This window comes from Metarhizium acridum, assembly GCF_019434415.1.
Source record: "Metarhizium acridum strain ARSEF 324 chromosome Unknown scaffold_272, whole genome shotgun sequence".
Classification (NCBI taxonomy): Eukaryota; Fungi; Ascomycota; class Sordariomycetes; order Hypocreales; family Clavicipitaceae; genus Metarhizium; species Metarhizium acridum.
In genome coordinates this window covers 232,058-258,994 of record NW_027094024.1, presented here as the reverse complement: position 1 = coordinate 258,994, position 26,937 = coordinate 232,058, and the positions used below count along the sequence as shown (strand labels likewise).

At 47.3% G+C, this 26,937-nt stretch overlaps 9 protein-coding genes across 12 annotated transcripts; 3 read left to right on the top strand and 6 right to left on the bottom strand.

The window, feature by feature from the left end:
• Positions 1–49: 49 nt before the first annotated feature.
• Positions 50–2,227, top strand: J3458_012858 (uncharacterized protein; the record flags this gene model as incomplete). The annotated part of the gene is made up of 9 exons (XM_066120160.1): positions 50–247; positions 310–400; positions 478–582; positions 636–847; positions 910–941; positions 994–1,148; positions 1,206–1,416; positions 1,488–1,595; positions 1,686–2,227. The coding sequence occupies 8 exons, from the start codon at positions 50–52 to the stop codon at positions 1,513–1,515; spliced, it is 1,032 nt and encodes a 343-aa protein (XP_065974795.1). The 3' UTR covers positions 1,516–1,595; positions 1,686–2,227.
• HAM1_1 (nucleoside triphosphate pyrophosphohydrolase ham1) lies at positions 1,696–2,489 on the bottom strand (the record flags this gene model as incomplete). The annotated part of the gene is made up of 3 exons (XM_066120159.1): positions 1,696–1,800; positions 2,016–2,160; positions 2,248–2,489. 3 exons carry the CDS (start codon positions 2,487–2,489, stop codon positions 1,696–1,698), a joined length of 492 nt encoding a protein of 163 aa, XP_065974794.1.
• Positions 2,490–3,032: 543 nt separating this feature from the next.
• On the bottom strand, positions 3,033–3,783 carry FAP7_1 (factor activating pos9; the record flags this gene model as incomplete). Its single annotated transcript, XM_007810543.2, has 3 exons — positions 3,033–3,252; positions 3,368–3,513; positions 3,577–3,783. 3 exons carry the CDS (start codon positions 3,781–3,783, stop codon positions 3,033–3,035), a joined length of 573 nt encoding a protein of 190 aa, XP_007808734.2.
• Positions 3,784–3,934: 151 nt separating this feature from the next.
• On the bottom strand, positions 3,935–9,853 carry MYO2_1 (Myosin type-2 heavy chain 1). The gene is made up of 7 exons (XM_007810544.2): positions 9,472–9,853; positions 9,258–9,390; positions 9,001–9,190; positions 5,085–8,937; positions 4,938–5,011; positions 4,657–4,871; positions 3,935–4,600 (listed from the first exon to the last, which is right to left on the bottom strand). Exons 1-7 carry the CDS (start codon positions 9,604–9,606, stop codon positions 4,443–4,445), a joined length of 4,758 nt encoding a protein of 1,585 aa, XP_007808735.1. The 5' UTR covers positions 9,607–9,853; the 3' UTR covers positions 3,935–4,442.
• A 927-nt stretch (positions 9,854–10,780) lies between these two features.
• Positions 10,781–13,884, bottom strand: SER33_1 (D-3-phosphoglycerate dehydrogenase 2). Of its 3 annotated transcripts, XM_066120156.1 has the most exons (7): positions 13,154–13,884; positions 12,761–13,068; positions 12,176–12,655; positions 12,003–12,112; positions 11,857–11,899; positions 11,715–11,773; positions 10,781–11,658 (listed from the first exon to the last, which is right to left on the bottom strand). In XM_066120156.1, exons 1-7 carry the CDS (start codon positions 13,450–13,452, stop codon positions 11,488–11,490), a joined length of 1,470 nt encoding a protein of 489 aa, XP_065974791.1. In that variant the 5' UTR covers positions 13,453–13,884; the 3' UTR covers positions 10,781–11,487. The 3 variants fall into 3 exon arrangements, with proteins under 3 accessions (XP_065974791.1, XP_065974792.1, XP_065974793.1); XM_066120157.1 differs by having other exon boundaries at positions 10,781–11,773; XM_066120158.1 differs by lacking the exons at positions 10,781–11,658; positions 11,715–11,773 and having other exon boundaries at positions 11,784–12,112.
• A 1,150-nt stretch (positions 13,885–15,034) lies between these two features.
• Positions 15,035–17,390, bottom strand: NAP1_1 (histone chaperone). Its single transcript, XM_007810546.2, has 5 exons — positions 17,196–17,390; positions 17,058–17,137; positions 16,272–16,997; positions 15,884–16,218; positions 15,035–15,825 (listed from the first exon to the last, which is right to left on the bottom strand). Exons 1-5 carry the CDS (start codon positions 17,237–17,239, stop codon positions 15,775–15,777), a joined length of 1,236 nt encoding a protein of 411 aa, XP_007808737.1. The 5' UTR covers positions 17,240–17,390; the 3' UTR covers positions 15,035–15,774.
• Positions 17,391–18,560: 1,170 nt separating this feature from the next.
• J3458_012852 (uncharacterized protein) lies at positions 18,561–23,524 on the top strand. Its single transcript, XM_066120155.1, has 13 exons — positions 18,561–18,851; positions 18,916–19,845; positions 19,916–20,050; positions 20,100–20,166; positions 20,226–20,357; positions 20,407–21,278; positions 21,337–21,490; positions 21,554–21,886; positions 21,953–22,035; positions 22,091–22,225; positions 22,278–22,510; positions 22,612–23,081; positions 23,141–23,524. Exons 1-13 carry the CDS (start codon positions 18,714–18,716, stop codon positions 23,425–23,427), a joined length of 3,969 nt encoding a protein of 1,322 aa, XP_065974790.1. The 5' UTR covers positions 18,561–18,713; the 3' UTR covers positions 23,428–23,524.
• Positions 23,525–23,614: 90 nt separating this feature from the next.
• On the top strand, positions 23,615–25,285 carry J3458_012851 (uncharacterized protein). Of its 2 annotated transcripts, XM_066120153.1 has the most exons (5): positions 23,615–23,847; positions 24,005–24,365; positions 24,483–24,687; positions 24,753–25,007; positions 25,066–25,285. In XM_066120153.1, exons 1-5 carry the CDS (start codon positions 23,838–23,840, stop codon positions 25,261–25,263), a joined length of 1,029 nt encoding a protein of 342 aa, XP_065974788.1. In that variant the 5' UTR covers positions 23,615–23,837; the 3' UTR covers positions 25,264–25,285. The 2 variants fall into 2 exon arrangements, with proteins under 2 accessions (XP_065974788.1, XP_065974789.1); XM_066120154.1 differs by having other exon boundaries at positions 23,615–24,365.
• Positions 25,286–25,772, bottom strand: J3458_012850 (uncharacterized protein). The gene is made up of 3 exons (XM_066120152.1): positions 25,657–25,772; positions 25,515–25,539; positions 25,286–25,408 (listed from the first exon to the last, which is right to left on the bottom strand). Exons 1-3 carry the CDS (start codon positions 25,741–25,743, stop codon positions 25,368–25,370), a joined length of 153 nt encoding a protein of 50 aa, XP_065974787.1. The 5' UTR covers positions 25,744–25,772; the 3' UTR covers positions 25,286–25,367.
• Positions 25,773–26,937: the final 1,165 nt, after the last annotated feature.

The following is a 26,937-nucleotide window of genomic DNA, read 5'->3' as shown; positions in this document are numbered from 1 at the left end:
CTGTTTGTCTTGATTTGCGATCGTCTGGGGAGCCAAAGTGCCGGTGAGCATGCCAGGATGGGTAGACATATTCCGACGCCAGAGGAGAGGAAGTCAGCATACCAGAAGTCTTAAGCCTCGCCGTAGCAAGCAGAATGCGCAACCCGTCGCCTTGGGAGCACCGACTGCTATCAATCCAGAGGTTGAGAGGCTGAGTGAAACGAGGCAGGGTGGCAACAGAAAGAAGCAATCGGCACCATCACTCGGAGTAAGTCCATGGCCCAACGCTCAAGGATCGCCCAGACGGAACGACTAACTTCCCCATCACAGACGAACCACCTCGGGAAATTCGCCTATGAAGATGAAATGCCAAGCTGGCTAGCGAGAAGACTAGCTAAAGGCGGCCAGATTTGTACTGATGGTAAGAAGCCTGCCGACAAGAGGCCGATCATGGCCTACTACATGGGATGTAGCATGGCAGCTAAGTATGTTGTGTAGGTGTTATCCCGGTCCTGGCGAAGCTTGTGGAAAAGAGTCATTCAATAAGCTATGCGTATTTTTGTCACCCTTGCGTGCAGCATGTGTCGAAGTTGAGCCGAGAAGGTAAGCGTATCACTTTGAAGTTGACATGATTACTGACCTTTAGGGGAAACTAGGAGGATTTTGTGGATATCGAAACATTCAATCTCTGACATCCTATGTAATTAATGCCAGAACATCAGGCCACGAGCATTTCCAGGACGGCCTTCCCTCAATCTTTCAGATTCAGGACTTGATTGAGTCGGCTTGGGATCTCGGTCACAACTCAAACGGTCGGCTTGAAACTGGGGGAATTAGAGGAACCCGAAAATACATTGGCACACCAGAGGCAAGGACGCACAATTAAGCTCTATGGAAAGAGTTTCATTGCTGACGGCCTTTTTCGGATAGGCACATGCACTTTTCAGCAGTCTCGCAATTCCGTATGATCACCACTTGCCACGCACAAATTTTCTTTACTCACTCTGGTACTAGATGTGTAGTGAGGGCATTTCGCCCTGTAGAGACGGGAGAGGCGTGGGAAAACATGATACAGGCAATAGAGGCATATTTTGCAGCGGAATGGGACACAAAGCTGGAGAAAAAAGTGCGCCATACAAATCTCCCACCTATTTACCTACAGCACCAGGGTAGGTGAGACAATGCACAATACTTCCAAACCAAGAGAACATTGACAAATCAATTAGGACACTCCCTCACTGTTGTGGGCTTTGAAAGAAGCTTGGGCGGAGGGTCCTGCCTCTATGTGTTTGACCCTTCGAGTCGGGACCCAGAGTCGATCAAAAAGCACACCAGCAAAGGCTTGAAAAACATTGCCACGAGGGCAGATTCTCTTGTTGATCCTTACAGGCGAGGGAAAACATACTTAAGCAAGTACCCAGAATTCGAGGTTTTGTTGTGAGTGTTGATTTTGGGGCGCCTTGTGCTACTCTCGCCTACTTGTACTAACAGCTCGCTCTCCGATGAAGCCTACAAGAAGCCATACCGGGACCTTGACTCGATACAATAAAAAGCCTTCACTATTGTTGGCGCTCGCCCTCAAACCATTGCCGAAGCTTTTCAAGTGCACGACTGCGGTGAGATATCTTGTTCTTCTCCGCCCCGTCCATTTCAGCGAATCTGGATTGCCCGACAAATTAGCACACCTATAATGATTGAAACACCAGGCTTAGGACTTCAATTGAAGACGTTTGAAAGGATAGGGCGTGCGAAAGTGTAGTAAGGAAGGTTCTTCTGTGCTAACATACGTTCTCCCATCATGTTCGAAGATAGGATCCCAACCTACAAGACAATGTTTCATTAGCAGTCGTTTATGCCTGATTTTATTGACTTAATTGAGTATCAACTGCTTTGATGTATTACGGGATGGCACTTACCAAAATGAGTCGGCCCCCTTGCAGGGACAATATTTCCCTTCGACCCAGGACAAGATTAGCTGGCTGGCTGGCTGCTTGTACAAACAGTGCACAGATCGAAAGCACAAACAAACAACTCACCGGACACCTCCCTTGGAAAATAATTGGTTTATGTCCTGGGCCCTCAGAATAGCCAAACGTACAGACAGCCTCGGCGGACTTGTCTGCGTATGCAGCTAAGAGATTGTTCAAACCTTCGTGGCCAATACCCGCCAAGAACCATTTACTGCACTCAAACCAACAAGGGGTCGTTAGAAGAAGCAGGTAGCCATGTAATGAATTTGCCGGTCTGGTACTCAGGTCGTCGTCTTACATATAGGGTCCTGGTAGCCCTGCAAGAGCATTGAAACACAGGGCTGTGTCTTCCACAAGTACGGGCCCATTCACAAGTTCAGCAGCCCTACGACACTTGAACTCGGTTACCTCCTCAATGGAACCCTGGACCTCCTCGATGTCTATGGGATTGCTCCGGACTTCGATACCAGGCTCAAGTATGGCCTTTACCTCCCGAAGCTTGTTAGAATTGCCGGTGACGAAATTAACACATGGTGCCATAGTGTCGTCTTATACACATGTAAAAACTAGATTCCTGCTGAATATTGTCAATACCCTAAATTCAATCTCTGCTCCCTTATGCACATCGTTGATCATAAATAGTGAGCATACTAGTGTGGAAAAGAAGGTGTTCCCCCAACGAATAGGTCCATTCCAAGTGGGAGCCAAGTGTCGATGACCAAAGGTGGGATAAAGAGTAGGCATTTACCTCGTGAAAAGGTACACGATTTCGGGATGGAAACTATTGGCTCAGGTTCCAGATGCCCGGAACAGGAATGGTGGTTTAACTTGAAGCAGTTTTCTAGACTGTCAGAAGCTGTGCTGCTAGTGTTGTGTCCATTCCGAGAAGAGAGCAAACACAAAACTGAGGCCCCGTTATGTGCATACCAAAATAGTGGTGGGAACCTATAATCCACAGTGGGATGTCCAGAAAGAAAGCCCCTAGTCGTGATGGCTCATATCTTGTTGCAATTTTCTAAAGAAAGCAGATGTCGCTCCAACTTTCAAGTCTATCAAATATCTTCTCTTATGCCCTTTTGCCCTTCAGGTCTTGCTCTTCAAAGCATTACCAGCAGAAGCATTATCCAGCTTCCATTGCTTAACCCACGCTTCAATTCGGTCTACATTAGATTCCATCTCATCAGAGGTGTTGCTCATCAACTCAATGACAATCTCCTCATCAAAAGCCTCCCGTGCCTCTTGAAGTAACACCTCCATGATTTCTGAGTCCAGGTTCTCCTGAAGCTTGGCTTCGGCATAGTCTCTGTTTATCATAAGGTGCATCAGCCTTCCAATTCTGGCTCTTTGAGAAATGTATGACAGAGAAAGAAACTGTGGCAGAACGGCACCGCACATTTGGAGTCCGCCATGTAGCTCACCTAGCCGTCAACCTATCAAACAAGGTTGAAGAATCCGCCCTCAGAACCACAACCAGGTCTATCCAGCTTCGTGGGAAAAGGTCACAGGCATGCCAGTCGATTATACAGCCACCAGCTTTGACATCTTCCTCAATGGCATCTAGTAGCTGAGAAAAGTATTCGCAGTCAGCCGTAGTGATGTTTCTAGGTAGTGAGCGGGCTATTCTTACTTTATCTTCATCCACAATCCAGCTCTGATATTCGTCACTCCAACCTTCGTGGCACTCCTTATCCTTGACTATTTGGTTCACGGAGACATGTCGAAGTCCAGTTCGCTCTGCTAAACTCTCGCTGTGGGTGGTCTTGCCCACACCCGGGGTTCCAGTTACAATGATGTTCGGGTTTTGTCTCATCCTGTTCCTGTGACACCTGTACATAAATGGACTTGTCAGTTGGCTAAGTGTTTTTTCCCCAATTATTTGGGATCCCTTAGCCCAAAATATGTTTTAATGTCAGCGGTCAAATTTCGTCAAGAGAATTCTGGAGCCGTACCGCCCCAGTACTTTAAAACTCCACAGTTTATACTATGCCTATACCGAGGCGCATCTTCGCTTTAATGCATATCTATCTTCATGTACCATACTACTTGCTACTCCAGCCCGAGATCCCATACATTATAAAAACAAAAACAAAAGACAAAAGGCGGGTTCCCTAGAGTCTTATTATAAAATGAGACCCAAAAATACGTCGTCATAGCTAGACATACATTTACATCAATAGATAGGTGCCTAACATCTGCCAGACAGCTGATCGTTTCCGAATATGTGGGCGACAGTCCCTCAGCAACCAATGCCTTGAAGCTGCAACATCTTCCCTCATACATCTGCAATACATGACATGTCATAGTGTGCGCCAAGCTCCTCAAAGATCCATACACAGCTTGACTGGGGTCGTAAGCATAGCAGCCTAGCAACGCATCCTCTACCCCGTGGCCAAGACAAACCCAATAAAATGTACAGCCTCTATTTCTATAATCTTCCAGCCACTGTTTGCAAAATCGAATCTTACATAGTCTGCGTATATGATTTTACGTCTTTTATTGTGCAGGTTCAACAGCGGTTTCATCAGCTTCAAGAATATCGTCGTCTTGGCCTTCGAATTCGTCGGCATTTCCATACTCGAGCTTTTCTTGTTGGGCGATAGCTTGAGCAGAGACAATTTCGGCCAATCGTTTTAAACGAGGAGTTTGGAGCCCTTGTGGGTAGGTTAGCTCAAGGCAAAACATGACGCGAGTTACTAATATGGCTTACAAGATGGGGTGTAAGTCTCGAGCGCAGTAATCGCTCGAGGTTCTGCAATCTCGTAGGGTCCGCTATCGTCCATATCAACTGCCTGAAGGAGCAGTACGTCGCTCTTCTCTGTCACTCTAGAGGCAACAGCCTTCATGATTTCTCCATTAATGGGCTGTTCATAGTCTGCGACTAGGTACTGATTGAGCAGCTTTTGGATTTGGTTCGGTGAGAGCCTAGAAGGGCGTTAGTCATGAGCAATGCCAACCGTTTTCTTAGTTCAGAGCAACAGCAGCACATACATCCAACATATGTCCTGGATTATTTCAATGTCGTTTAGTGTAGCTTTCTTGAGTTGAAGAAGTTTTGTTGCTTGCTAAGCCATGGTAAAGGATGTCAGTAAAATGTTCATCGCCAAATTTTGTTTATTCGAAATCAAACCAGCTTACCATCAAATGCTCAAGCTGCAGTGTGCCTTCTGGCATATCATGGCTCTTACACCACTCCTCAATACGCGTAATATTATAGTTGATTTGCAGGCCTCGCTTCCATGAGAGGAAGTTGCGGCGCATGAGCAAGTCATTGAATGCAGTAACGCCGACAAGGCGAAGAAGCTCTGTGACCGTCTGTGTGAGAATAGAGTCTTCCAGGTAGAAAGCTTTCATAGCCCGGAAGACGCTGTTGAGCAAGCTCAATAGATTGTCCATGCTATAAGCCGGGGCAGAGTTGGACTGCAGAAGCTTGCCCAAAAACCTATTGCTCTCATTGGTGATGAAACCAGGAAGAGATTGCGATTCAATGATAGCTGGGATAATCATCTTGTGCAACTTTTTCTTCAGGACCTTCATCCAAGTATGGTAGATATTGAACTCCAAGCTCTCGAGGTCGTGCTTGACGATTTCAAGCAGGCGGTCATATTCGTAGTTGTCAGTCTTCTGTGTCTCGTACCAGTCTTCAGCAAGAAAAACAAACGACAACATCTCGTGCACGTTGGAAAGCCAGAATGCACCAGGGTTGATTGCCTCGTCCCCGTCGTGTTGCATTACCTCCTGCTGAATGGATTGCATCACATTTGCTAGGAAACGTTCTGATTCCTTGACAAACCCATTGTTCCACATCTCAGAGGTGACTAGGTTAATGAGGTAAGAGGGGAACAATACTTCTTTGTCGGAAGGCGGAGGGGTTGAATTTGGTGAGGGAATTTTCAGGTTGCGAATCAAGCCCATGGTCACCTCTTCGTTCAAGCCATCCTCGTCGGCAAGAAGCGACTCTAATTCCATTTCAATATTATCAACCCCAGGAATATATGTTGCCCCAGACAAGTTCTGACGATGAGCAGTGTTTGTGACAGCCATGGAAACTGGGCGAGGATTGTAGGCGGCACTGAAGCGATCCAAATCTCGGGGCTCAGCTCCGGCACTTCTACGCTTGGGCTTTTTGGAGGCAACGAGGTTAATGAGTCCGGTACCCGTCGATGCTGTCGCCGGGGCACCATTGGCGAGATCTCCATTGACAGGAGCGGTCCTCTTGGCCACTTCCAAAGCGTCACGCAGAGCGTCAAGCTCTTGTCTGAGACTGACATTGTCTTTTTCTCTGTCATTGCTCGTCTGCTTTGCAGACTCCAGTTCTGTGTTTGACAGGCGTAGTGATTCTCTTAAGTCGCGCTCCTCTTCTTGCATTCGTTTAATATTTGCTGTTGACTCATCGAATGCCTGCTGGAGTTTCTTCATCTCCTCCTCCATTGCCTGTAGACGCGCAACTGCGATACCCGCTTGGTTCGCCTCCGTCTGCAGTTCTTTCGTTCTCGCCTCAAGTGCGTTGTGCCGGTTCTTCCACGACTTGATTTGACTTTCGTAGTTCTCAACTTGTGCCGCAAGGTTCTTGTTCTTTTCCTTCATCGACCCCAAAGACTGAGTAAGTTCAACAACCTTGTTTTCCAGCTTGTACGAAATTTGCTTCAGATCGCGGGCCTCCTCCCGAATCTTCTTGTAGCCTCGTCTCGCAAGCTTACCACGCCACAGACTTTGAATCAAGGTCACCTTTCTTCGATACTGGCGCCAGGACTGTAGTTGTCGACGGGATCGCCAAGCCCGCTGAATGACAAGTGCGGCGTTGCCCACCCTGGTCTCCATAATCTGCTTTCGTCGAAGATAACCCTTGGCTGCTGACTCGAAGAGAATCATGTCCTTGCGGATAGCCAAGAACTTCTTTTGTTCTTTCTGGCCTCGCCATACACGTTGGATTGTAGTTGCTGCTCTTATAGTGCGGAGCTCCTGGGCCTGTCTTCTAGCAATATATGCTCTGCCAGCAGACTGGGTACGAATAACGGACTCTCGAGCCTCCAGATATCGACGACGATAGTACTTCGCTCTCAAATTCTTCTGAATGAGAATGGCACAGTCGTTTAGTCGACTTGTTCGTAGATTCTCCAGGAACGCAAGCATGCCAGCGCGGAAGAAGATCTTGGTTAGACCCAGCTGATACTTGTCCAGCCCTTTGCCAGTGCTTGTACCCAAAGCCTTTGTGAGGATGGCATTAGCCATTTCACGAATCTCTGCTGTCCACTGATCAGAATGCACAAGCATGTAATATCTGAGCGCAAACTCTTCATATGTCCACCTGGTAGGATATCCAGCGCAACTAATGCGAACGGTCTCCAAAACGCCACAAGCACGCAGCTGGCTTAAGACCATGGGGCCTTCAAATTGCCACGCTGCCTTGGCCTCATTAGGCTTGATACACCGAATATAATGAACGTCTGTATTGTTGATTGTATTCATCAATTCAATGAGAGAAGATCGGAAAATGCCCCCCAGTGTCGGCTTCCTGTTAACGGCAACCCCGATTTTCCTACCACCGGCGGGCTTCACAGCATTTGAGGAAGCAGAAGCAACATCTTTTTCCCTGACAGCTGAGGCAGCATCAAGCACTTGTTTCAGAAACGGGTTCGTAGTAGCCCGGAGTACTGTCATGTGTTCGTCCGGCACAGTATCTCGATTCTTCTCAATGAAGCCCTCTGATTCGTAGGTTACATCGATGGCGTAATGACAGACAGTGAAGGCGGATTTCCCAAATCTAGGCTTCTTGAAAAACGTGTGCTGCTTGTCTGTCGCAAAATTATGGTGAAGTTTTGTAACAAACTGTTCGTCCGAGCCCATGGGCAATCTGGACTCTTCGTCCAGGAGGGACAATATACCCAATTTGCCTTCAATGAGGTCGATACAGGGCTGGTTGTCCGAGAAGTCAATGAATGTCCAGTCAATCTGTTCTCTTAAATATTCTTCTTGTTCCAGCTTGAACACATGTTGATTGAATTCTTGTTGCAGCTTCTCATTGGCGTAATTAATACAAAATTGCTCAAACGAATTTTTAGCAAAATGTTCGAATCCATAGATATCCAGGACGCCAATAAAGGATTTCACACGGTTGAGAACTTCTTCAGTAGCCAGACTACGGTTGATAATCTCCACTAGCCAGTCGAACAAGCTTGAGTAGATAAATTTGGCAACTGAATCACGCACAACAATGGCTTGAGCTTGGCTCAAATTTGATGTGATTTTCTCGCCTCGAGTGATGAGCTGTTTCTTGACGATCCATTTGGCGAATTCAGGCGCATCGACTCCGAGGATGGCACAGGACTTCTCCAGCGACGGCTCTGTTGGCGCAAGAACGCTGTCGGTTCTGGACGCTGTGATCTTCACATTACCAAGATGCAGCAAACCAGCCAGAAGCTTGAAGATGTCATTTTGTTGAGCCTCTGAGACGCCAATCGTCTGCAAAGATTTCTTGGTAGCCTCGAATTCAGCTTTGTCATCCACACCGTCAATAGTAGGACAATTGCCTTGGTTGAGATACTCGAACTGCTCAATGGGTAGGATATCAAGGTCCTGACGTTGGCTGTCAGAGGCACCGGCGACAAGCTGGTAAAAGATGTGGTAGTTTCGCTCTTTGAGGGGTTGGAAGACCAGACGCGATCGCTCTAGCAGGTACGTTCTTATCTTAGCACCGATAATATTCGTTTTTTCGTCGAACATGATCTCAATATATTTGCCAAATCTTGAGCTATTATCATTTCTTGTCGTTTTGGCGTTGCCGAAAGCTTCCATGATAGGGTTAGTAGCCAGGATCTGCTCTTCGGTCTCGCTCATGGCTTCAGGACCTCGCTTGGAGCGGGCTCCTGGGTTTTCGGGTGACTCTCTGGTCGCGAAGTACCGCATAATATACTTGGCGCTTACAGTCTTCCCGGCACCCGATTCGCCGGACACAACAATAGTCTGATTCTTGTTATCTCGAATCATGTCTCTGAATTAGTTCTTGACGTTAGTACGTGCGATGTCGTAGAGCAAAGATATAGCATATTCGTACATGAAGGCTTCTTCGGCGATGGCAAAAAGATGCGGAGCTTGGGTCGCTCGCTGTTTCCCGGCGTAGACTTGTACCATACCCGGTACATAAAGAGAGTCGACTCGAGCAAACGGATTTGTTGCAATGAGGACGATTCCACTGTAAGTGTAGATTTCCTTCTGTAAATATCGTAATCTGATCGCTTGTAACACTGCGGATAATATCAGCTTAATATTCGATCTTGGTGAATGTCTCTAAATCCCAGTGGGCAGTCGTACCAGCAGGTTCGTTAAGATGGGATAGATTGGTAAGGTCATCGCTGGCTTCCAGCATCGTAGGGTTCATCAGGGGCGGTAATGATGCATGATTTCCGCTTTGTAAAGCATCGACTGGAACCTCGACGGTCTTGGTCTAACGAAAGGGAAAATAGCTGTTAGCCAAGGCCTTAAATAAAATTATGAATGCTCTATTGATAGGGGACAGATGACATACCTCGCCATTATCCAGTTTAAAGACAAGTTTTGCTGTTGAACCGTCAATGTCTTTACTGACCAGCTCCGAGGCTACCCAACCCTCGGCAGCATCAGGCTGCCACGCCCTCGTGCCAACGTCGTATGTCGATGCCATAGGGATGACTACCAGGCAAGGCGCTGGTTGAGAATCGACAAAAGACGACGGCGTGTGTTATTAGGAATGTGAAGAAGGTGACTTGGGTGATGGTTCTTTCATGGACGGAGGATGCTTCAAAGAAGCTCCCTGAGCAGTTGCGACGTCTTAGCCACTTGGATACAATAAAGGGGGGCGGGTCCAAAATACGGGGCAAGCTTCCAAATGCCAGGGACGGTCTACAAGGACCGATAAAGTCCAAACGCAGAGAATAGGCCCAGAGTCCAACAACCCTTTAGAAGGGTAAGCGATTTGGCATAGAGTTAAAAGTACAAGATTAAATTTCGACAGGAGACCAACAAGGAGTTCGGTGAAAGCTGCCAAAGTGCAGATGGTACGCCAGCGATTGTTACGGAATAGCAAAACCACCGGATCCGCAACACGCTTCCAAACTTCTCCAGGTTGGACCAGGCCCGCCAGGGGTTAGGTGGTTGGTGGCACTGGGTCTGGGTCTTGAAGTCCGGTCATTAATGCAGGGGCTTAATGCGCTGAGGCCCCATTTCTCAGTGCGCATTGCCATTGTATCAGATTGTCTTGCATGTTCTGGTACATTTCGCAAACGTACCGCTATCGACATCTGTCAAGTGGTCAACATGAGCGGTCGTTCTGCTTGCTACCATCTGAGGGTACCTGTGTCCCTAGCAGTCTAAGGGGAATCTGGGCACAGTTGTTTGTGTTCGGTCCTCCCACACACGGACGCTCTTTCCTCCTTTGAGTAAAGATCGGGCTTGCTCCTTCGATGCTCAAAGGCCTCCATTGTGGGCGCACACCAGAGTCCCTAGCAATAGAGGTACTAGGTAGGTCTGTGCGAGGGTCGTCACTGCATTTCAGTAACCTCCCCATCTGATAGAGAAACAAGTCTCTCTACCTACAGTGGGAGGCTATAAGAATTGTAAGCCCAAAGGCTTTATCAATACATAAGTCTGGTACTCTATATATTTTTGGGTCACAATGTTTTTGTCTCCGGGCGGAACGCCTATCTTTGCCTCCATTGCCCCATTGTGGTGGACACGTGCCCAACCTCTCGCCCTCCTGCATTACCAGATGTACCGAGTAGCCCGACGGCCATAGACCTCAGAGCACTCCAATCCCAATGAGACTCAAAGCCAAAAATTCCAGCACAATGCACGTGTTATACAGTTTGACACGCAGAATTATTAGCACATCTCGAGGGCTTCATTGGCATCTTGTACGGTGTTCTGGTATTTTAACTCGATGGGTGTGCAGCATTTCAGACTTACTACTGTCCCAGAAGGCACATCCTGGAAATGCCAATGAGAAGTATTCGGAGCTTTGAGTATCTGTACACGCTCACTTGTATTTCAATCCGAGTAACTTGGTCAGCCTTTTGCCAGCTCCGTGGGAATCTGAAACAAAACCCGATGGTCCTTAAAGAATACTCCGTAACGAATACACAGTAGCCAGTTACACCAAGCCTCTAGGACTTGAAGCAAATTGAAGGTCTAGTGATTGTCCAGTGTCCATGATCTACCTGTGGAGAAACCATCGTCCAACGTTCGTTGAAAGTTGTCATGAAAGAGATAGCACACAATAAGCGGCTTGTTTTTTTTTTTCTCTATCCTCCATAGCCGAGATTTTAGTGATTTAACGTAAAAAGTTCATCACTTTATGCTAAAGTTGTTGTTGAGCTCAACTGTACGAATTATGCCAATCCATTACCATCACTTTTCCATAATAATTCCCAACGCCAAAGGTCCAATCCTTAGCATGACTGTTCCTGCAATCAGAACCCAGTTGCCAGTCGTCATGGCCTTCATTAGGAATTCAGCGCGTTGAGCGCGGCGTCCCATATATCCCTGTAAACTCCTCGGATGCGGACATCTAATATAACACCCGCGTCATAATACATGCTAAAGACACATCGACGTTAGTAATTGGGCGTATGGTGATTCTACCGCAGAGATACGAACAGCTCAGTGCTTCTAGACTTTCATTTATATCCTTGATTTCCTCGTAGCGAACATTGCTGATATCCGCCATCAAGTAGGCAACCTTGTGAGGTCATGTTAGACAAGTACTATAACTATACATCGGCAACCTTGACTTACGTCGCCTTTGCTATCGCTGATTTGCTTATCAACGTTGTGGTCGCCGAGGATCTCGTTAACTATGGAACAGGTTAGTAGCCACCTCTGAACCCAGACAAATTTGATGTCTAGGGTGGGGGTGGGGGTTGTATGTTCAGCTCACCTTTGCGCAGCACACCAGGAACATTGCGGTGAATGTAAATGACCTGGAAAGCAACAAATATTAGTCAAGGAAGAGCACAGGGTAGTGAACAAGAATGACTATGTATTCAGACAAGGCATTGCTGAAATACGGGGAGGAGTCCCTACCCTGGCATGATTTGGTTCATCCAGCGTCAAAGATCTCAATTGGGCCTCAGGCAAGTTCACACTTCCAAGTGTTATACCTTGGTTGATGTAACGAACAAGGGCATCCGCGACTTTTGAAAATTGGACAAGTCAGTATCATGACAATGGAAACATCTTGCTATTCGCGTGCTCACCTTCGATACCAATTGCACGCTGTGCCTCCTCTGTGCTACCGCCAATGTGGGGAGTAAGTATGATGTTATTCAGAGATCTGAGGTCTTCTGCCCAATGGTTCAGGTTGTTGGTGAAATAGTCACCATTGGCAGCCGGCTCGCTGGGATACACATCAAGGGCAGCCCCTGCAACCTGTCCAGATCGCATTGCTTTCACCAAAGCCGGGATGTCCACAACAGTGCCTCTACTGGCGTTGATGAGATAGGACCCGTTCTTCATCCGTTCGAATTGAGCCGTTGAAATCATCCCTCGAGTCTCCGGAAGATCAGGCACGTGAAGAGTGACAAAATCGGCCTCTTCCAGAAGGTTGTCTAGAGTTGGAACTTGGCGAGAAGTGCCGAGCGCCATTAGGGTGATCACATCATAGTAGATCACATTCATGCCCATGGCCTCCGCGAGAACCGAAAGCTGTGAACCAATATGACCGTATCCGACGATACCTATGGAAGCTGGTCAATATCCAAAGTGTCGCATTACTTCGACGCAGCAGCCATGGAGAGGCACCGTATGGACAAATAATAATCGCTCCGGATACGTTTTCTTACCTAGGGTCTTGCCTCGAATCTCCCAGCACTTAGCGCTAACCTTATTCCACGTTCCACGATGCATCTCAGAAGAGCGATCACCCAGCTGACGTGCAAGGGTGATGATCTCCGCAATGACGAGTTCCGCAACGCTACGAGAGTTGGCAAAAGGTGAGTTGAAAACTGCGATCCCGTGGCGAGCAGCATATTCAAGATCGACCTGATTCGTCCCGATGCAGAAGCAGCCAATAACCAGAAGATTTTTGGCTTCTCTCAGCACGCGCTCGTTCAATTTCGTCTTGGATCGGATACCGATAACGTGCACATCGCTGCGAAATAAATTTGGAGTCAGTGATTTTAACCTTGGGTAGAAATTCGACTAATGGTGGCGGATTTACGCTGAACAGAACTTACCGAATCTTTGCAATCAACTGATCCTCAGGAAGAGAAGTTTTGAGCGCCTCGACTTGATAGCCCTGTCCTCGAAGAATCTCTTGTCCGGTGGTGTTGACATTTTCTAAAAGCAGAATTTTAATATCCTGCGTATTGAAAGGTTTGAGCTGTTTCGGTGCGCCGCGATAAGCTAATGCCCCTCCCCAACTAGACGGCGGAGACTGGAAAGTGGCCGTTGGGGAGGTCGACAAATTGTTCGGATCCCAGCTATGAGAGACCGTTCTTGAAGTCACTGTATGGATATCGACGGGCGGCGTCATGGCGAAGTAATATCAACACGATAACTCTGTCCGAAAAGATCAATGTCGTAACAACAGAAGAGAAGGTAAAGGTTTGGCGGGGTAGAGCATGTTACAGACGGAAAATACGTAGGTATTTAAGCAAATTTGAACATCAGCTGGCACCTGGGGGCTTCGGTGGCAGCGTCCAGTATACCTACCAGGTGCTCAAAGTACCAGACCCTAGTACGTACTGAAAGTACTCCGTACCAGACTTACTGAGGACTCGGAACAGAGAACGACGATTTGACACGGCCGGTCGCGCCGGATTATGTTGGGAGCGCCTCCAGGTCTGGCGCCACTCCTGACTGTTCAGTCGGACACAAACTGGTTGTGGTTACCCTTAGCTGTCCCTTTGAGGTAATTCCTTCAGGTTAGACCCTGTATTACACATCCACCCTTGTTGTGAGGTACACCCTTATCCCTTTGAGTGTGCGCAGGTGCCATTTTGGTAACGACCAAGGATGTTAACCAATTAAAGACATGAGATTAAAAGATACTTAAGTCACCTAAGAATATATATGGTCAATAAAGTGCCTTATATACTAGAAGTTACAAGCATATAAGTGGCTACCCTGTTATGAACGATGTACTTAGCAAGTACTAGAGAAAAGTGGAGTATATACATAACAGGCACCTGCGCACACTCAAAGGGATGGCGCTCATAAACTTCATATCACTACGATTGGGTGGGCTTGAAGTAAGTAGACCCGGCAGTATTGTACATGCATACATAGTGTGAAAGCGGATGATGTAGCCATTGCAGACAGACTTTTTCCATCTTGGAATAGCTCTCCCATACGTCTACCAAAATCAAGAGTCACGACAATACAAAAGCGTGGTGCGAATTGGGGCATGAAGTAGGTCGCCATTTCATGAACACCCTGGCAAAGTACCAGACTGTATGACTCGTGGGCCAGAAAAAAAAAAGCCTGTGTTGCTCAACAAGGTTGCGCGATCCGATCCCACAAGAGTTTAACTAGTTCTGCCAGTCACTGAGCGTAGTGAAATCCTATTGGTGCCCCGTCAACCTATCTGTCCCCTTTCTGGACGTAGAGACCCCTTGCACTCGAGACTAGTGCTCCGATCTACGGACGTCGGAAGCAAGAAAATGTGTCACCCTCTGTGACACAAGGTTGGTCCAGTGGACCACTCTAGCTACTAGGTACCTAGGTAGGTATGTATCCGTTCCTTTGACAGTGGCGCTCCGTGCCTTCAGAATACCATTTTTTTGGTGAGGGACAGTTCCATTGCAGCGTTTATATACGTATACAGAGAGCAATGTTTTCAATTCGAGGTTTCTGTTTTCCGCCCAAATACCTAAAGCCAAATATATTACATTCTTTGTTATTATGTATCTGATTAAATAGTTGGTTAATACATATTTCACTGTATTCTGGTTGAAATGGCTTGTTTTCTCTTCCAAGTGGCCCTAGCCAAAACTGCGCGATTCCCCTTTTAGAAGTACCGCTACGAGTTCGCCTCACCGTCTGCGGGCTCCATCCGGAGACATAATCCTGCATGCAGTTAATTCACGCCTCGGACGGATCGCCGGCGACGGACGGAATTGACGGGTTTGGCCAGCGCTGGTATTGTTGGTATGTTAGCTGTCGATTCGACGTGGATTCGATCACTGACCCTCCCTTTTGATTTGAATTCATGCATCTTGCGTTCGTCTCTTCGAAGCAGGAAATATCTAGCACATTTCTTTGGACGACGAAGGGGCTGAGTCATTACACTTCCCATTATATTATCCTGTGATACTCTCGCTGGTAGCGTAACAATATCGTAAACATTGGAGCTCATTCTATTCGATTAACATGCTTCAGTACGCGCAGTTGTCCTCCAAGAACGCAGAGTCAAATGGAACAGATGCCCGTGCTTCAGCTCCTGCTTCAATCCATCAATAGGTTTAGTACTGCTGGGTCATCCCATGCCTGGTCATCAAAGTTGTACGATGCTCTTGCCGAAGTATGGAGTTGGTCGCAATTGAAGTAACTGTCACTGTCTTCCCAAAGAGAAAGAGGCATATCTGCCGATCGTCATAAGCCCCCCTTGTGTGTCTATGAAATCAATTCAAAGCCCTCTGAACTAATCCGTAAGCCTCCATCACTTGATACACCAGCATCATATTCCCCGTCTGCGACATTCGTTACAGGCAAGCGTGCCAGTCGCCGTATTATTTGGTCATGCAACTGACCAGCCCAGTACTTCATACTGGTGGTCAAGACTATGTTTCAAAAAGGCAAAAGAAAATAATAATAATAAGTCACACAACTATCAGTCTCTTAACACCATATTTGCTCAGCTTTGCTTGCACTCAGCAGCCTCCTGTTTGGGCTTTCCGGACTCATCCTAGTAGCACTTGATTAGATGACTGATAAACCAGGGAAAATCAGGCACGCAAACTTACTTCCTCGTCAGACTCTTCGTCCTCATCATGATCCTCGCTCATGTCATCCTCGTCATCGTCCTCGTCATCGTCAAAATCCTCACCATCCAAGTCATCCTCATCAAAGTCGTCCTCGAAGGCAAGAGCTTCACCGGTAAACCAATCAATGGCCCGAGGAATAAGTTTCTCCTTAATATCTTCACCGAGCTGGTAATCAAGCTCTAATCGATCTTCGATATCGGCCACGGCTTCTTCGTCCTCTACATCGTCTTCATTGGGGGCTTGTGGTGGTGAGAAGAAGTTGAAAAACGATTCAGTGGGAACCGTTTTCTTCACGATACGGGTCTGGTTAGTGTCTGTTTCATTGTCAGCATTGCGATTCACGCGACGTCTAGATTTTGGATCTTACTCTTGTTTCTCTGTTTCTTAGCTTCGACGCGCACGGTCAAATCTTTGCCAGAGCGCCATTCGATCTTGTCACCCTCTGCATGGTCGTAAATAAAATCACCACCATAACCGCTCTCGTTCTGGTAGAAATAGGTCTTAATGATAGATTTGTTTGTGAAGAATTCGTTCTCTGCAAACTCGAAGATGAGACGGAAACCAGGCTTGTCAAGATACTCCATGCGAATATCAGTCAGGTGCTTGAGTGCGGCCTCATCGCGGTCGGTGATCATTTCGGCGAGCGTCGTCTGATTCTTCATGGCCGATAGCCAGAACTCGGGAATGCCAGCAACATCCTCGGGAACATCGCCCTGCTTCGGTGCACTCTCATCGGATGTACCTGAAGTATTAACCCCGAGCTGTTCATCTTCGTTGCTACCAGCCTTGACCTCTTCCTCAGTCGGCTCCGTCTGGCCATTTACAATGGCCGCACGCTTCTCGTAGAGCGGCGTGAACTTGGCGAAATATTTCTTCTCTAGTTCCAGAACTTCCTTCTGGAATTCATCTTCGAGCTTTGAGTGCTCCTGCTGGACGCCACGCAGACCAGCAACTCGGCGGCGAACGGCGGGGGGAAGTGACTCGATATATCCCGAAGAACGGCCAATAAGCGAGCCCAGGCGGCCCTGAATCATTTGGACCAGTTTGGGGTTCTGGGCGAAAATCGCTGCGGCAGCGGCGCGATCCATGTCCTCTATAGAAGTAGTTGAATAATCAACGATCGAAGGTTGGACTTAAAGGTATAGGGGTTTACCTTCTATGATACTAGCCACGCCAGGTTGCTGAGCGTGGGAAGAGATGGGCGCATTGGTAGCTGGTGTGTTCTGAGGCGTACTGGAGGTGGGGTAAGTTTGGTGAGAGGCAGATTTGTGCTTGGGCAGAGATTACTCACGGAGCCGTCAAATCGGGTCGCTTGTTTCTAATCGGTTCGGCCATTTTGCTTGCTGAGCGGAAACACGATGTGTTCTAATAGCAAGCGGACTTTGTAGATGGTGGAAGAGCGAGGTTTGTGAAGGGAATGTGGAGGATGGGGAAGGGGAAGGTTGAGACAAGTGAGCCCGCTCTTTTGGCGGTTGGCTAAATTTCGGTGGGGAGGCTCGCGGGCAAAAAAAAAAAAAAAAAAAAAAAAAAAAATGGGCGCGGTGTGGTCTGGTGGGAGTTCAGCTTGTTGGGCCAGGCCCGGACAGACCTAATACAAGCAGCCCAGTCAAAAACTACTCAGAACCCGACGACTCCTTAGGTCACTCAGCAAACAGTGAAGTCAAATGTTCGAGTTGAAGGGAGGAAGGGAATCGACGCCAGTTTTCCGAATTTGGAGCACAATGCACAATCCTCGCATAGTGCCAGTGTTCCGGCAGGCCGCCTCACAAATAACAATTCCCGTGTGAAAGCATTCATATGTACCTATTGAGTAATTCACACCGTCATTGTTGTCTCCGTCATTTTCTAGACCCGCCGGCAGTAGAGATATCACACCCTTTGACTATTAGCCTGGAAACGAGGCGCATACGCCGTCCGTTGACAGGGTGATCCATATTATCGCGCCTACTATGGCCATTCAGTCACACCTCCGGGGCTTGTACAATGGTCGGAGTCGTTTGTTGATCCGAACACTGAATACAGGTGGACGACTTGAATCGAGCTATCGGCGGGATACATCTCTGCTACCTAGGGTATATTTTCATATGCCAACCGGTACATAACTAGTAGGTACGTAAGGTTCAGCGGTGTAATGGGGTAGCAACCGTGCTATCCAAAGCCCCTCTACTCGCAGTGTCTGTAAGGGGAAAAAAAAAATGAAAAAGATAAGGGTGAGCCATAGGGTAGTGGTGGGAGCAGAGAGAGAACTAACTAGGCGCTCAGGTATTCGAATAATAATACGGAGTAATGTACGAACTTTACCTGACTCGGCCCACCATCAGCGCCAAACGCTGGCTAACAAAGCGGACTACAGAGTAAACATAATACCATGTGAATGTACCATAACATTACTGGCGATGGACTAAAAGTGTGAGTTCGCTCCGCGCAGCCTGGGATTGAATGCAATTGCGGCTCAACAGGCCAAAGCTGGAGAGAGTACTCCGTACGTACCGACATCATTTATTCCATGTCAGCGGGGGTGGGCTAATTTCGCGCCAGATCTACCTAGTAACGTTAGTTAGCTGCCTTAGGTACCTAGGTAGGTATTTAACTAACTTACCAGTTGACCCTTGGGCAAGTTCTGGAGCTAGCTAGTGAGCCTGCACAACCATGTTTTCTAATCGCCAATGCCAGAACCACATTTATACCTGTTGACGCTTCTTACCATAAGTTGGCTATCGTAGCCTTGACCGCCGTTAATTGCAAGTGAAGACGCCGAACTGAAGCTCCCAGATATGCCACGTGGACGTGTAAAGAGCGAGATCAGGTGATGGATCATGACAGAGCACATAGGTTGAGTCGCGGCGACGGCACGTCTGTCGCCAGCGGACCAACGACGTTATATCGCCTGAACTCCAACCAGAGCAGCTCCAGTGTATTCGAAGATGTTGAAATGGCACACGACGAGGTACCCATCTCATGACGAAGAAGGCCATCTACTCGGCTCATTCAACTAATTGCCTGGTTCATAGCTCTACTCAGGCCCTGTGGCCGAAAGTCTACCCAGCAGTGTTTCTGCATTCTCCCACCGCCGAGCCCGTGCTGGCTCGACAGCAAGCTTCACATATTACGAGGAGCCCGAGATACGAGAAAGAGAGGAACAGCCAGGCGCCTTTACCGACCTAAGTGAAAGTTTTGTTAGGCGGAGCCTTAGCGATCTCGGCGACCTCGAGTTTGGCATCGAGGACGAGGAGGACTCAGCGGACCGAGAATATTTGGCAACTCACGATGATTACATGCTAAGGCGTCGTTCGTCAGCAAAGTCGCGAGATTCCGTTCACGCACACCTTCTCCGTAGAGACAGCACGGCCACAGTTGCCAGTGCTCGCGCCGAAGGGCGAAATAGCCAGAAGGTGTACATGGCAAACGAGGATCTGACCATCGTCGTAGCCGGTTTCCGGACGAGTACAGCAGGTTTTTTGATCTACACAGCCCTGTGCTTCCTTACTGGCGGGCTTGCATTTCTGCTCCTTCGCTGGCTGCCACGTTGGTATATCTCCATTGTTGGACGGCCCTGTTCGTTAAGGAATTGCGATTGGGTAGTCATTGAAAACCAATGGGGTGAGTTGAGCATCATCCAGGTCACGACCCAAGAATATGGTAGACCTGTCTCATCGGTGTTTGGTATACCGGAGAAGCCATTTCTCAACAGCCTCGACGATGACAACGACCCACTTATAGACCATCTTCGTTCGCTGGATTACCGCTATGTTCGACTTTATTTTCATCCGATCAAAGATCAATTTGTTATGTCTGCTGGATGGAAAGATCCAGAATGGACAGACGCACGACTTGTTCGATCAGGCTTGGACAGCGACGACAAGACTATACGTGAAGCCATCTTTGGTAACAACCTGATAGATATTGAACAGAAAACCATTAGTCAACTACTCGTAGAAGAGGTATCGAGCCCTTTTGATCCCTGTACCAGCAAGGATGAATCATTGAGCACGACTAATTGGAGTTGACTAGGTCCTTCATCCCTTCTATATATTTCAGATTGGTAGCCTGATTCTTTGGTCTCTGGACTCTTACTACTATTATGCTGCCTGCATATTCATCATGTCCGTAGCCAGCATATCTGCGACGCTAATCGAGACACGTGCTGTAAGTTCACAAACCAAAAACAGGCAGAAACCCGAGCTAATATCACCAGACAATGCTGCGCCTTCGTGAAATCTCCCGGTTCGAATGCGATGTACGAGTTCTCAGAAACGGATTTTGTATGGCTTTTAAATGAACCCATGACCTCATCAGGACAGAAATACTAATACACATACAGGGAAATACGTGTCGTCCAGCGACCTGGTCCCGGGAGATATTTATGAATTGAGCGACCCGAATTTGTCACAATTCCCAAGTGACAGTCTCTTGCTCACCGGTGACTGTATTGTCAATGAAAGCATGCTTACTGGTAAGGGATGACAATTTACGTCAATATGGAGTACATCTGACGGGAGTAGGCGAGTCCGTCCCAGTTTCTAAGATCCCCGCTACGGATGAAACGCTGTGTTTCATGGACCTCGCGGCTGCTTCAGTATCTCCTGAGATTGCACGGCATTTCCTATACTGTGGAACGAAAATAATTCGGACTAGACGACCCCAGGAGGGCCAAGATGAAGATGCCGTGGCTTTAGCTCTTGTTGTTAGAACAGGGTTCAACACTACCAAAGGGGCTCTGGTACGGTCCATGCTTTTTCCCAAGCCCTCGGGTTTTAAATTCTACCGAGATTCCTTCAGATATATTAGTGTTATGGCCATTGTTGCCATGCTGGGCTTTATCATGTCGTTTGTCAATTTTCTAAGGCTGGAACTTGCATGGCACTTTATTATTGTTCGTGCTCTTGACTTAATCACGATCGTTGTACCACCTGCTCTACCGGCGACACTGACAATTGGCACGAACTTTGCCTTATCGCGCCTGAAGAAAAAGCAGATTTTCTGCATCAGTCCGCAGAGAGTTAACGTGGGGGGAAAAATCGACGTAATGTGCTTTGATAAAACAGGCACATTGACAGAGGATGGCCTCGATGTTCTCGGACTCCGCATCAGCTTGGGAGAAGGCAAACAGTTTAGCGAGCTCTTGTCTCGAGCACCTGTCCTTGGAAATAGGGGCACCGCGCCCAAAAACAAGAACACTGTCCAAGCGGCACTTTACACAATGGCAACATGCCACTCTCTCAGATCAGTTGACGGAGACCTCGTTGGTGATCCCCTGGATCAAAAGATGTTCGAATTCACTGGCTGGTCGTTTGAAGAGGGAAAACATAGAGCCGTGGAGGGTGATGATGATGAACAAAGCGGACTGACGCCATCGATTGCTCGTCCACCAGATGTACGTAACCCCCGGCCCCTTCAACGATTAATTTCACCACTGACATAGAAGGAGGAAGAATTCTACCGAGCTAGGTGTCTTGAAGTCCTTTGAGTTTATATCTCAACTCCGCAGAGCGAGTGTCATTACGCGACATTTTGGTCAAAAAAGCGGTGATATTTTTGTCAAAGGTGCCCCTGAGGCAATGAGAGAGATTTGTCGCCCAGAAACTTGTTAGTAGTTCCTGGCTATCGGTGCTTGTGTCACCGCGCTGAGACTTGACTGACCCTGGATAGTTCCTGATGGATATGACGACTTGCTCTCATACTATACTCATAAAGGTTACCGAGTGATTGGCTGTGCCACCAGACATCTGCCCAAGCTTAGTTGGGTCAAGGCACAAAAAATGACCAGGTTGGAGGTTGAGAGCAATCTTGATTTCGTCGGGTTCATCATTTTTGAGAATAAGTTGAAACCTACGACGGAGGGTGTCCTGAAGGAACTCTTGGATTCAAATATCGGTACAATAATGGTTACCGGAGATAATATTCTAACAGCTATCAGTGTTGCACGCGAGTCGGGATTACTGGATAGACAGGCACACTGTTTTGTACCCCGATTTGTGCGAGGTAGGACACCATGGCCCGACATGAGGCCATGAACAAATAGCTAATCTCCGTACTTCTATTGTTTAGGAGACGCTCGTGACCCTATGGCTGAGCTACAGTGGGAGAGCATCGACAACAGCCGCTTATGTCTTGACAAACTAAACTTGCTAGTGAGTCTCTATAGCGGGAACTTGACTAATATGCCCTTCTAACCCTATCACAAAGCCGCTCCCCGCACCACCCGAGGAAGACGTCTCCCTCCCATATGATATCTCGAACCTGCAGAATTTTTCCCTAGCCGTTAGTGGAGAGGCGTTTCGTTGGATCGTGGATTATTCCTCCCCGGATGTTTTGCAACGCGTATGTGTTAAATGGCCTTGTGCTATGATATGAAGTTGACCTTGTTCAATAGATGCTCGTCCGAGGGAAAATATTTGCTAGAATGTCTCCGGACGAAAAGCATGAACTTGTGGAAAAGCTACAAAGCATCGACTTTTGCTGTGGTTTCTGCGGCGACGGGGCTAACGATTGTGGTGCTTTAAAGGCCGCTGATGTTGGCATATCCCTTTCTGAGGCAGAAGCTTCTGTTGCCGCTCCTTTTACGTCTCGTGTATTCGACATTCGGTGTGTGCCTGAGGTTATTAGGTATGCTTCCCGCTTCCTGTCAGCTTCTCTGTCTCTCTCTCCGTCTTTTACCTCTTTTCTGCTCTGTTTTGGCTTGTTTCTCAAGTTTTAATGATTATTAGGGAGGGGAGAGCGGCACTCGTGACCAGTTTCAGTTGCTTCAAATACATGAGTTTGTATTCGGCTATACAGTTCACGTCGGTCAGCTTTCTCTATGCTAAGGCGTCTAATTTGGGCGATTTTCAATTTCTCTTTATTGATCTGCTGCTCATTTTACCCATCGCTATACTTATGGGCTGGGCAGGACCAGCTCCATTGCTGTGTCGCAAGCGGCCAACCGCGGATCTCGTTTCTCGCAAAGTTTTGACACCCCTTCTTGGACTCATGGCTATCTGCGTGCTTATTCAAGGGGCCGCTTTTCTTGCCGTAAGAGAGCAAGCATGGTACAAACCGCCCAAGGTCGGGCATGACGAACCAAATATTAAAAATTCGGAGAACACGGCACTTTTTTTGTCGTCTTGTTTTGAGTATATATTATCCGGAGTTGTCTTGAATGCAGGCCCACCGTTCAGGCAGGATAGTGCGAAGAACTGTGAGAGAGTTGCACGGAGCTTCCGGAATGAGAGAAATTACACCACTAACGTTAAACAGGGCCTTTCACTCTCACTATAGCGGCTGCGCTCATCATAACTGTTTACATGGTAGTTGGTCCTGCGCAGTGGATTAAGAAACTAATGGAACTCAGTCATATGGAGTGGGATTATAAACTATTCCTCATGGTTTTGGGCCTGGCGTACTTTGCTTTGGCCTGGACCTTCGAAAAGTATTTGGCAATGCGACTTGCAAGAGTCATTGGTTATGCGAAGCAGCGAATTACGGGAAGGGCAAAAATGCGCAAGAAGTATAAAGTCATACGTGAAGAAATGTGGAAAATTTAAGGGTTTGGTGGCTGGTAGCAGGATAGAGATAACATTGAACACAATACGTACAATCATAATTGAAGGTCCGTGCGTATGTGTATCACTTCTGTCGGTGAAGCAGGGGCGGCGGGCCTAGGTTTTGCCGTGGATAAACTGCTTCAGGTGATACAGGCCAGTCTATGACCTCACCTCCTCATCCGACTACATCCATTTGACTCATCCGTCACACTGACCCAGGCCCTGACAGCTGCTATATGTATGAAACCAATATGAAATAGTTTGGCGACATTGGCACCCTATCCTTTATCTTTTTACATCCTTTCTTCTAGAAAACTGCCCTCTCCTGCATCTAAGACTTCGACTACCAGCCTGCGGGAACTGGGAGCCACCGAGGATCCCGAGAACTTCATTATTACGAGTATCCAAACATGAACTACGGTATGTGGCAAGTTGCTTTGACCTTTAAATTGACTATCGGCGAATCGTTGCGGTAGATTATACCATGGACCAACCCTTCTGTCCCAGTACTGTGTCCAGGACAGCATATGTTTTCTGAACTTTTCTAACTCTCAACCGTATCGTCGTGTGCGGTCAGAATGGATTTTAGATCGTGGGTATTTGCCCCACGCTCTCATCAGATTAGGTATTCGGCAGCAGCTCCGGGAGCGGTTGAGAAGCATTGAAAGCAAGTCTCTCACCGACGCATGCGAAACTAAGATGGCATACATCGAGAGGCTCAGGACTCGACCAATGGCCATTGCCACAGACACGGCTAATAAGCAACACTACGAAGTTGGCACTGGTGTCCTAGCTGCGTGCCTTGGACCGCGAATGAAATATTCATGCTGCCTGTATCCACAAGGTGATGAAACACTTGCACAAGCCGAGACTGCAATGCTGAGGTCATACATTGACAAGGCAGACTTGAGAGATGGCATGGATATCCTTGATCTTGGGTGAGTCCTTATGGCGCACATCTTCCCCAGCGAAGATCTACGCTCACTCCATGCATGCGCCCTGGCGAAGGGAAAAACAGCTATGCAAGAGGCAGGCCGTCTAATGTAGCATGTTAGATGTGGTTGGGGCTCAGGAGCATTGTATTTCGCCGAGATGCTGCCAAATTCGAATATTGTCGCATTTTCAAATTCCAGGACGCAGAAACACTATATCGAATCCGAGGCGGCACGTCGAAATATTACCAATGTTAGTGTAATCACTGGGGATGTTGTAGACTATGAATTTGAACCCGAAAGCTTTGATCGAATCGTATCTATTGAGGTAAGTTCCACTCCGCCCTTCCATTGTTGTGTGCCAATTCCCTGAACATTCTACGACCCCGGTAGCTTTTCGAGCATATGAAAAACTACGAGCTGCTCATGGCCAAGATCTCTGGGGCCTTGAAAGCCGGCGGAAAGCTTTTTGTGCACATATTCGCGCACCACACCACACCATATGACTACGAAGACGGCTGGATGACAACACATTTTTTTACAGGCGGCACTATGCCCTGTGTTGATCTGTTGCTCTACTTTCAGAAGGACTTGTCCATCAAAAGGCAGTGGTGGGTGAATGGGTCACATTACTCAAAGACATGCGAGGTGCGTTCCAAGTAAGCCAGTAATGAAGCACTGGATTGCCTATTAATATTACTTCTAGGACTGGTTGTCATCAATGATTTCCAACAGGAAGCAAATGTGGCCTCATCTGGTTGAGACGTATGGAGAACAAGACGCATTAACTTGGTATAATCGCTGGCAAATATTCTACATGGCTTGCTCAGAATTGTTCGCTTACGGAGGAGGAGACACTTGGGGAGTTGCACAATATTTGTTTGAGAAGCCATGCGCTGCTTAGAAATTGTATTTAGGGCCCTAATCCCAGTGTGCGTTATACAAATAATATACTTCCAGCTTGACATTGCCAGTCACATTTCCAGCCCTGGTGTTGGCCGCCGGCCTCTAGTGATCCCAAGGGTGTTTCCAGCCCATCAAAACGGGTCCTGTTGCTTCAAAATTAGTAGATATTCCACAGGAAGAATATACCTCGAGATCGGATGATGTATTGGGCGACTATTAAGGGAGTGTGGATCGTAGGATGTGGCATACCGTCTTTCTTGGCCCTGTACATCAACTATTTTCCACGATCACATCAGTATAGATTAAGAATAGTATAGTTCCAGAATCGAGTCTTGCGGTTGGATACCAGATATTCCAAATGCAATAGAACGTGGGTTGTGTTGCTACTCACCCAGAACCACATTCCGGCACCAAGAGCAGTGGCCGTCAACCGATAAATAGGCGCCACATGTGGAACAGGGGGTTTAGGAGGACCCATTGTGCAATATTTTAATCGGAAAAACGCGTTGCAGTGAGGTGTGTCTTGTGGCAAGCTTGATTTTTGTCTCCCGCGCGGCAGACGGGTGAGACGCTCTGGTGGAAATTGTCAGCAAGGTCAGCTTCCGGGGACGCATCAAAGAAGAGAAAAACGTTTTTATGACAATTGAAGTACCTTCGAGTGGCTTGAAGACCCGGCTGCTTTGTTGCCCCTTCTGTGTCGATGGCCCTTGACCAGATCCTGGAATTGATGTGGAAGGTCCGATGCGCTGAAACTCGACGATGCGGAGACACTGACTTGCTTAGTAAGGTTCCATTACTCAACTCTGACTGGCTGACGTCGGCCTCTAGCTACTAAGTATCACCGCATCATGACACTGGTGCGTTGGTACTTCTGCAGCACCCAGCGGGGACGGGTATTTAGCTGGTACGGAGGACAACACGGGGCAGTGACATGTGTAGAGCAAGGAGGAGGGCCTCAAATCTCTAGAGCATGAAGCCCTGGATTCAAACCAGCCGCGTCTACGCCTGAAGACGATTTGTTCTACCCCCATGCGATACTCGTGCCCGCCCCACTATTTTAGGCGTCTCGTTTCACTCACCACCTAAAGGTGGTGCTAGACAGTAAGACGAGCCAGTCACCAAGACGAGCTACCTCATATAAAAATAAATATATTTATTTATTAATTTAATATATTTATTATATAATATAGTTTTATATTTAAAAAAAATAATAAAAAATATAAATATTATAATAAAAAATTTCTGTATGAAAAAATTTAATCTTTAATCTAATACCTTAATAATACAATCAACAATTTAATATTTTACTAATAAATTAAACTATGTTTAATTATTTTACCTAAACTATATCTCATTACCTATCAACTCCTATATTCCAATTCTATGATACTTGGTTTCTATTAGCACCCTATACTTTATCCTCCTCTTCTCTCTAATTCTACTTTTTACTTTTTAACTTCAATTTTTCTTTCTTTTTTTTTATTTCGTTTCTTATATTGTCTCTTAACTACTCCCTTCCTTTTCTTTTCCTCTTTGTTCTTCTCGCTCTTCCTCCCCCCCTCTTACGATCCTTCTCCACCCCCTCTCCTCTTTCCTTCTCTACTCTTTCCCCCTTCTCCGTCTTCTCTTCCCCTCTCCTCTCCCTTTCTCCTTTTCTCTCCCTTCTTCTCTT

Coding starts and splice junctions, on each gene's coding strand:
- SER33_1 (XM_066120156.1), bottom strand. CDS start 13,452: ATGACGCCGCCCGTCGATATCCATACAGTGACTTCAAGAACGGTCTCT. Junction 12,656..12,760: donor GATTCGAGGCAAGACCCTAG/GTAAGAAAACGT, acceptor CAGCTTCCATAG/GTATCGTCGGATACGGTCAT. Junction 11,774..11,856: donor TCCTGGTGTGCTGCGCAAAG/GTGAGCTGAACA, acceptor CCTGTTCCATAG/TTAACGAGATCCTCGGCGAC.
- MYO2_1 (XM_007810544.2), bottom strand. CDS start 9,606: ATGGCATCGACATACGACGTTGGCACGAGGGCGTGGCAGCCTGATGCT. Junction 9,391..9,471: donor TTAAACTGGATAATGGCGAG/GTATGTCATCTG, acceptor CCCTTTCGTTAG/ACCAAGACCGTCGAGGTTCC. Junction 8,938..9,000: donor ATCGCCGAAGAAGCCTTCAT/GTACGAATATGC, acceptor GAACTAATTCAG/AGACATGATTCGAGATAACA.
- J3458_012852 (XM_066120155.1), top strand. CDS start 18,714: ATGGATCATGACAGAGCACATAGGTTGAGTCGCGGCGACGGCACGTCT. Junction 21,279..21,336: donor CGATTGCTCGTCCACCAGAT/GTACGTAACCCC, acceptor AGAAGGAGGAAG/AATTCTACCGAGCTAGGTGT. Junction 22,036..22,090: donor TTGACAAACTAAACTTGCTA/GTGAGTCTCTAT, acceptor CCTATCACAAAG/CCGCTCCCCGCACCACCCGA.
- J3458_012851 (XM_066120153.1), top strand. Junction 24,688..24,752: donor ATCGAATCGTATCTATTGAG/GTAAGTTCCACT, acceptor CGACCCCGGTAG/CTTTTCGAGCATATGAAAAA. Junction 25,008..25,065: donor ATTACTCAAAGACATGCGAG/GTGCGTTCCAAG, acceptor TATTACTTCTAG/GACTGGTTGTCATCAATGAT.
- NAP1_1 (XM_007810546.2), bottom strand. CDS start 17,239: ATGGCCGAACCGATTAGAAACAAGCGACCCGATTTGACGGCTCC. Junction 17,138..17,195: donor CGACCCGATTTGACGGCTCC/GTGAGTAATCTC, acceptor CCCCACCTCCAG/TACGCCTCAGAACACACCAG. Junction 16,219..16,271: donor TAAGAAACAGAGAAACAAGA/GTAAGATCCAAA, acceptor ACAATGAAACAG/ACACTAACCAGACCCGTATC.
- J3458_012850 (XM_066120152.1), bottom strand. CDS start 25,743: ATGGGTCCTCCTAAACCCCCTGTTCCACATGTGGCGCCTATTTATCGG. Junction 25,540..25,656: donor GTGCCGGAATGTGGTTCTGG/GTGAGTAGCAAC, acceptor CGTGGAAAATAG/TTGATGTACAGGGCCAAGAA. Junction 25,409..25,514: donor GTACAGGGCCAAGAAAGACG/GTATGCCACATC, acceptor TTGAAGCAACAG/GACCCGTTTTGATGGGCTGG.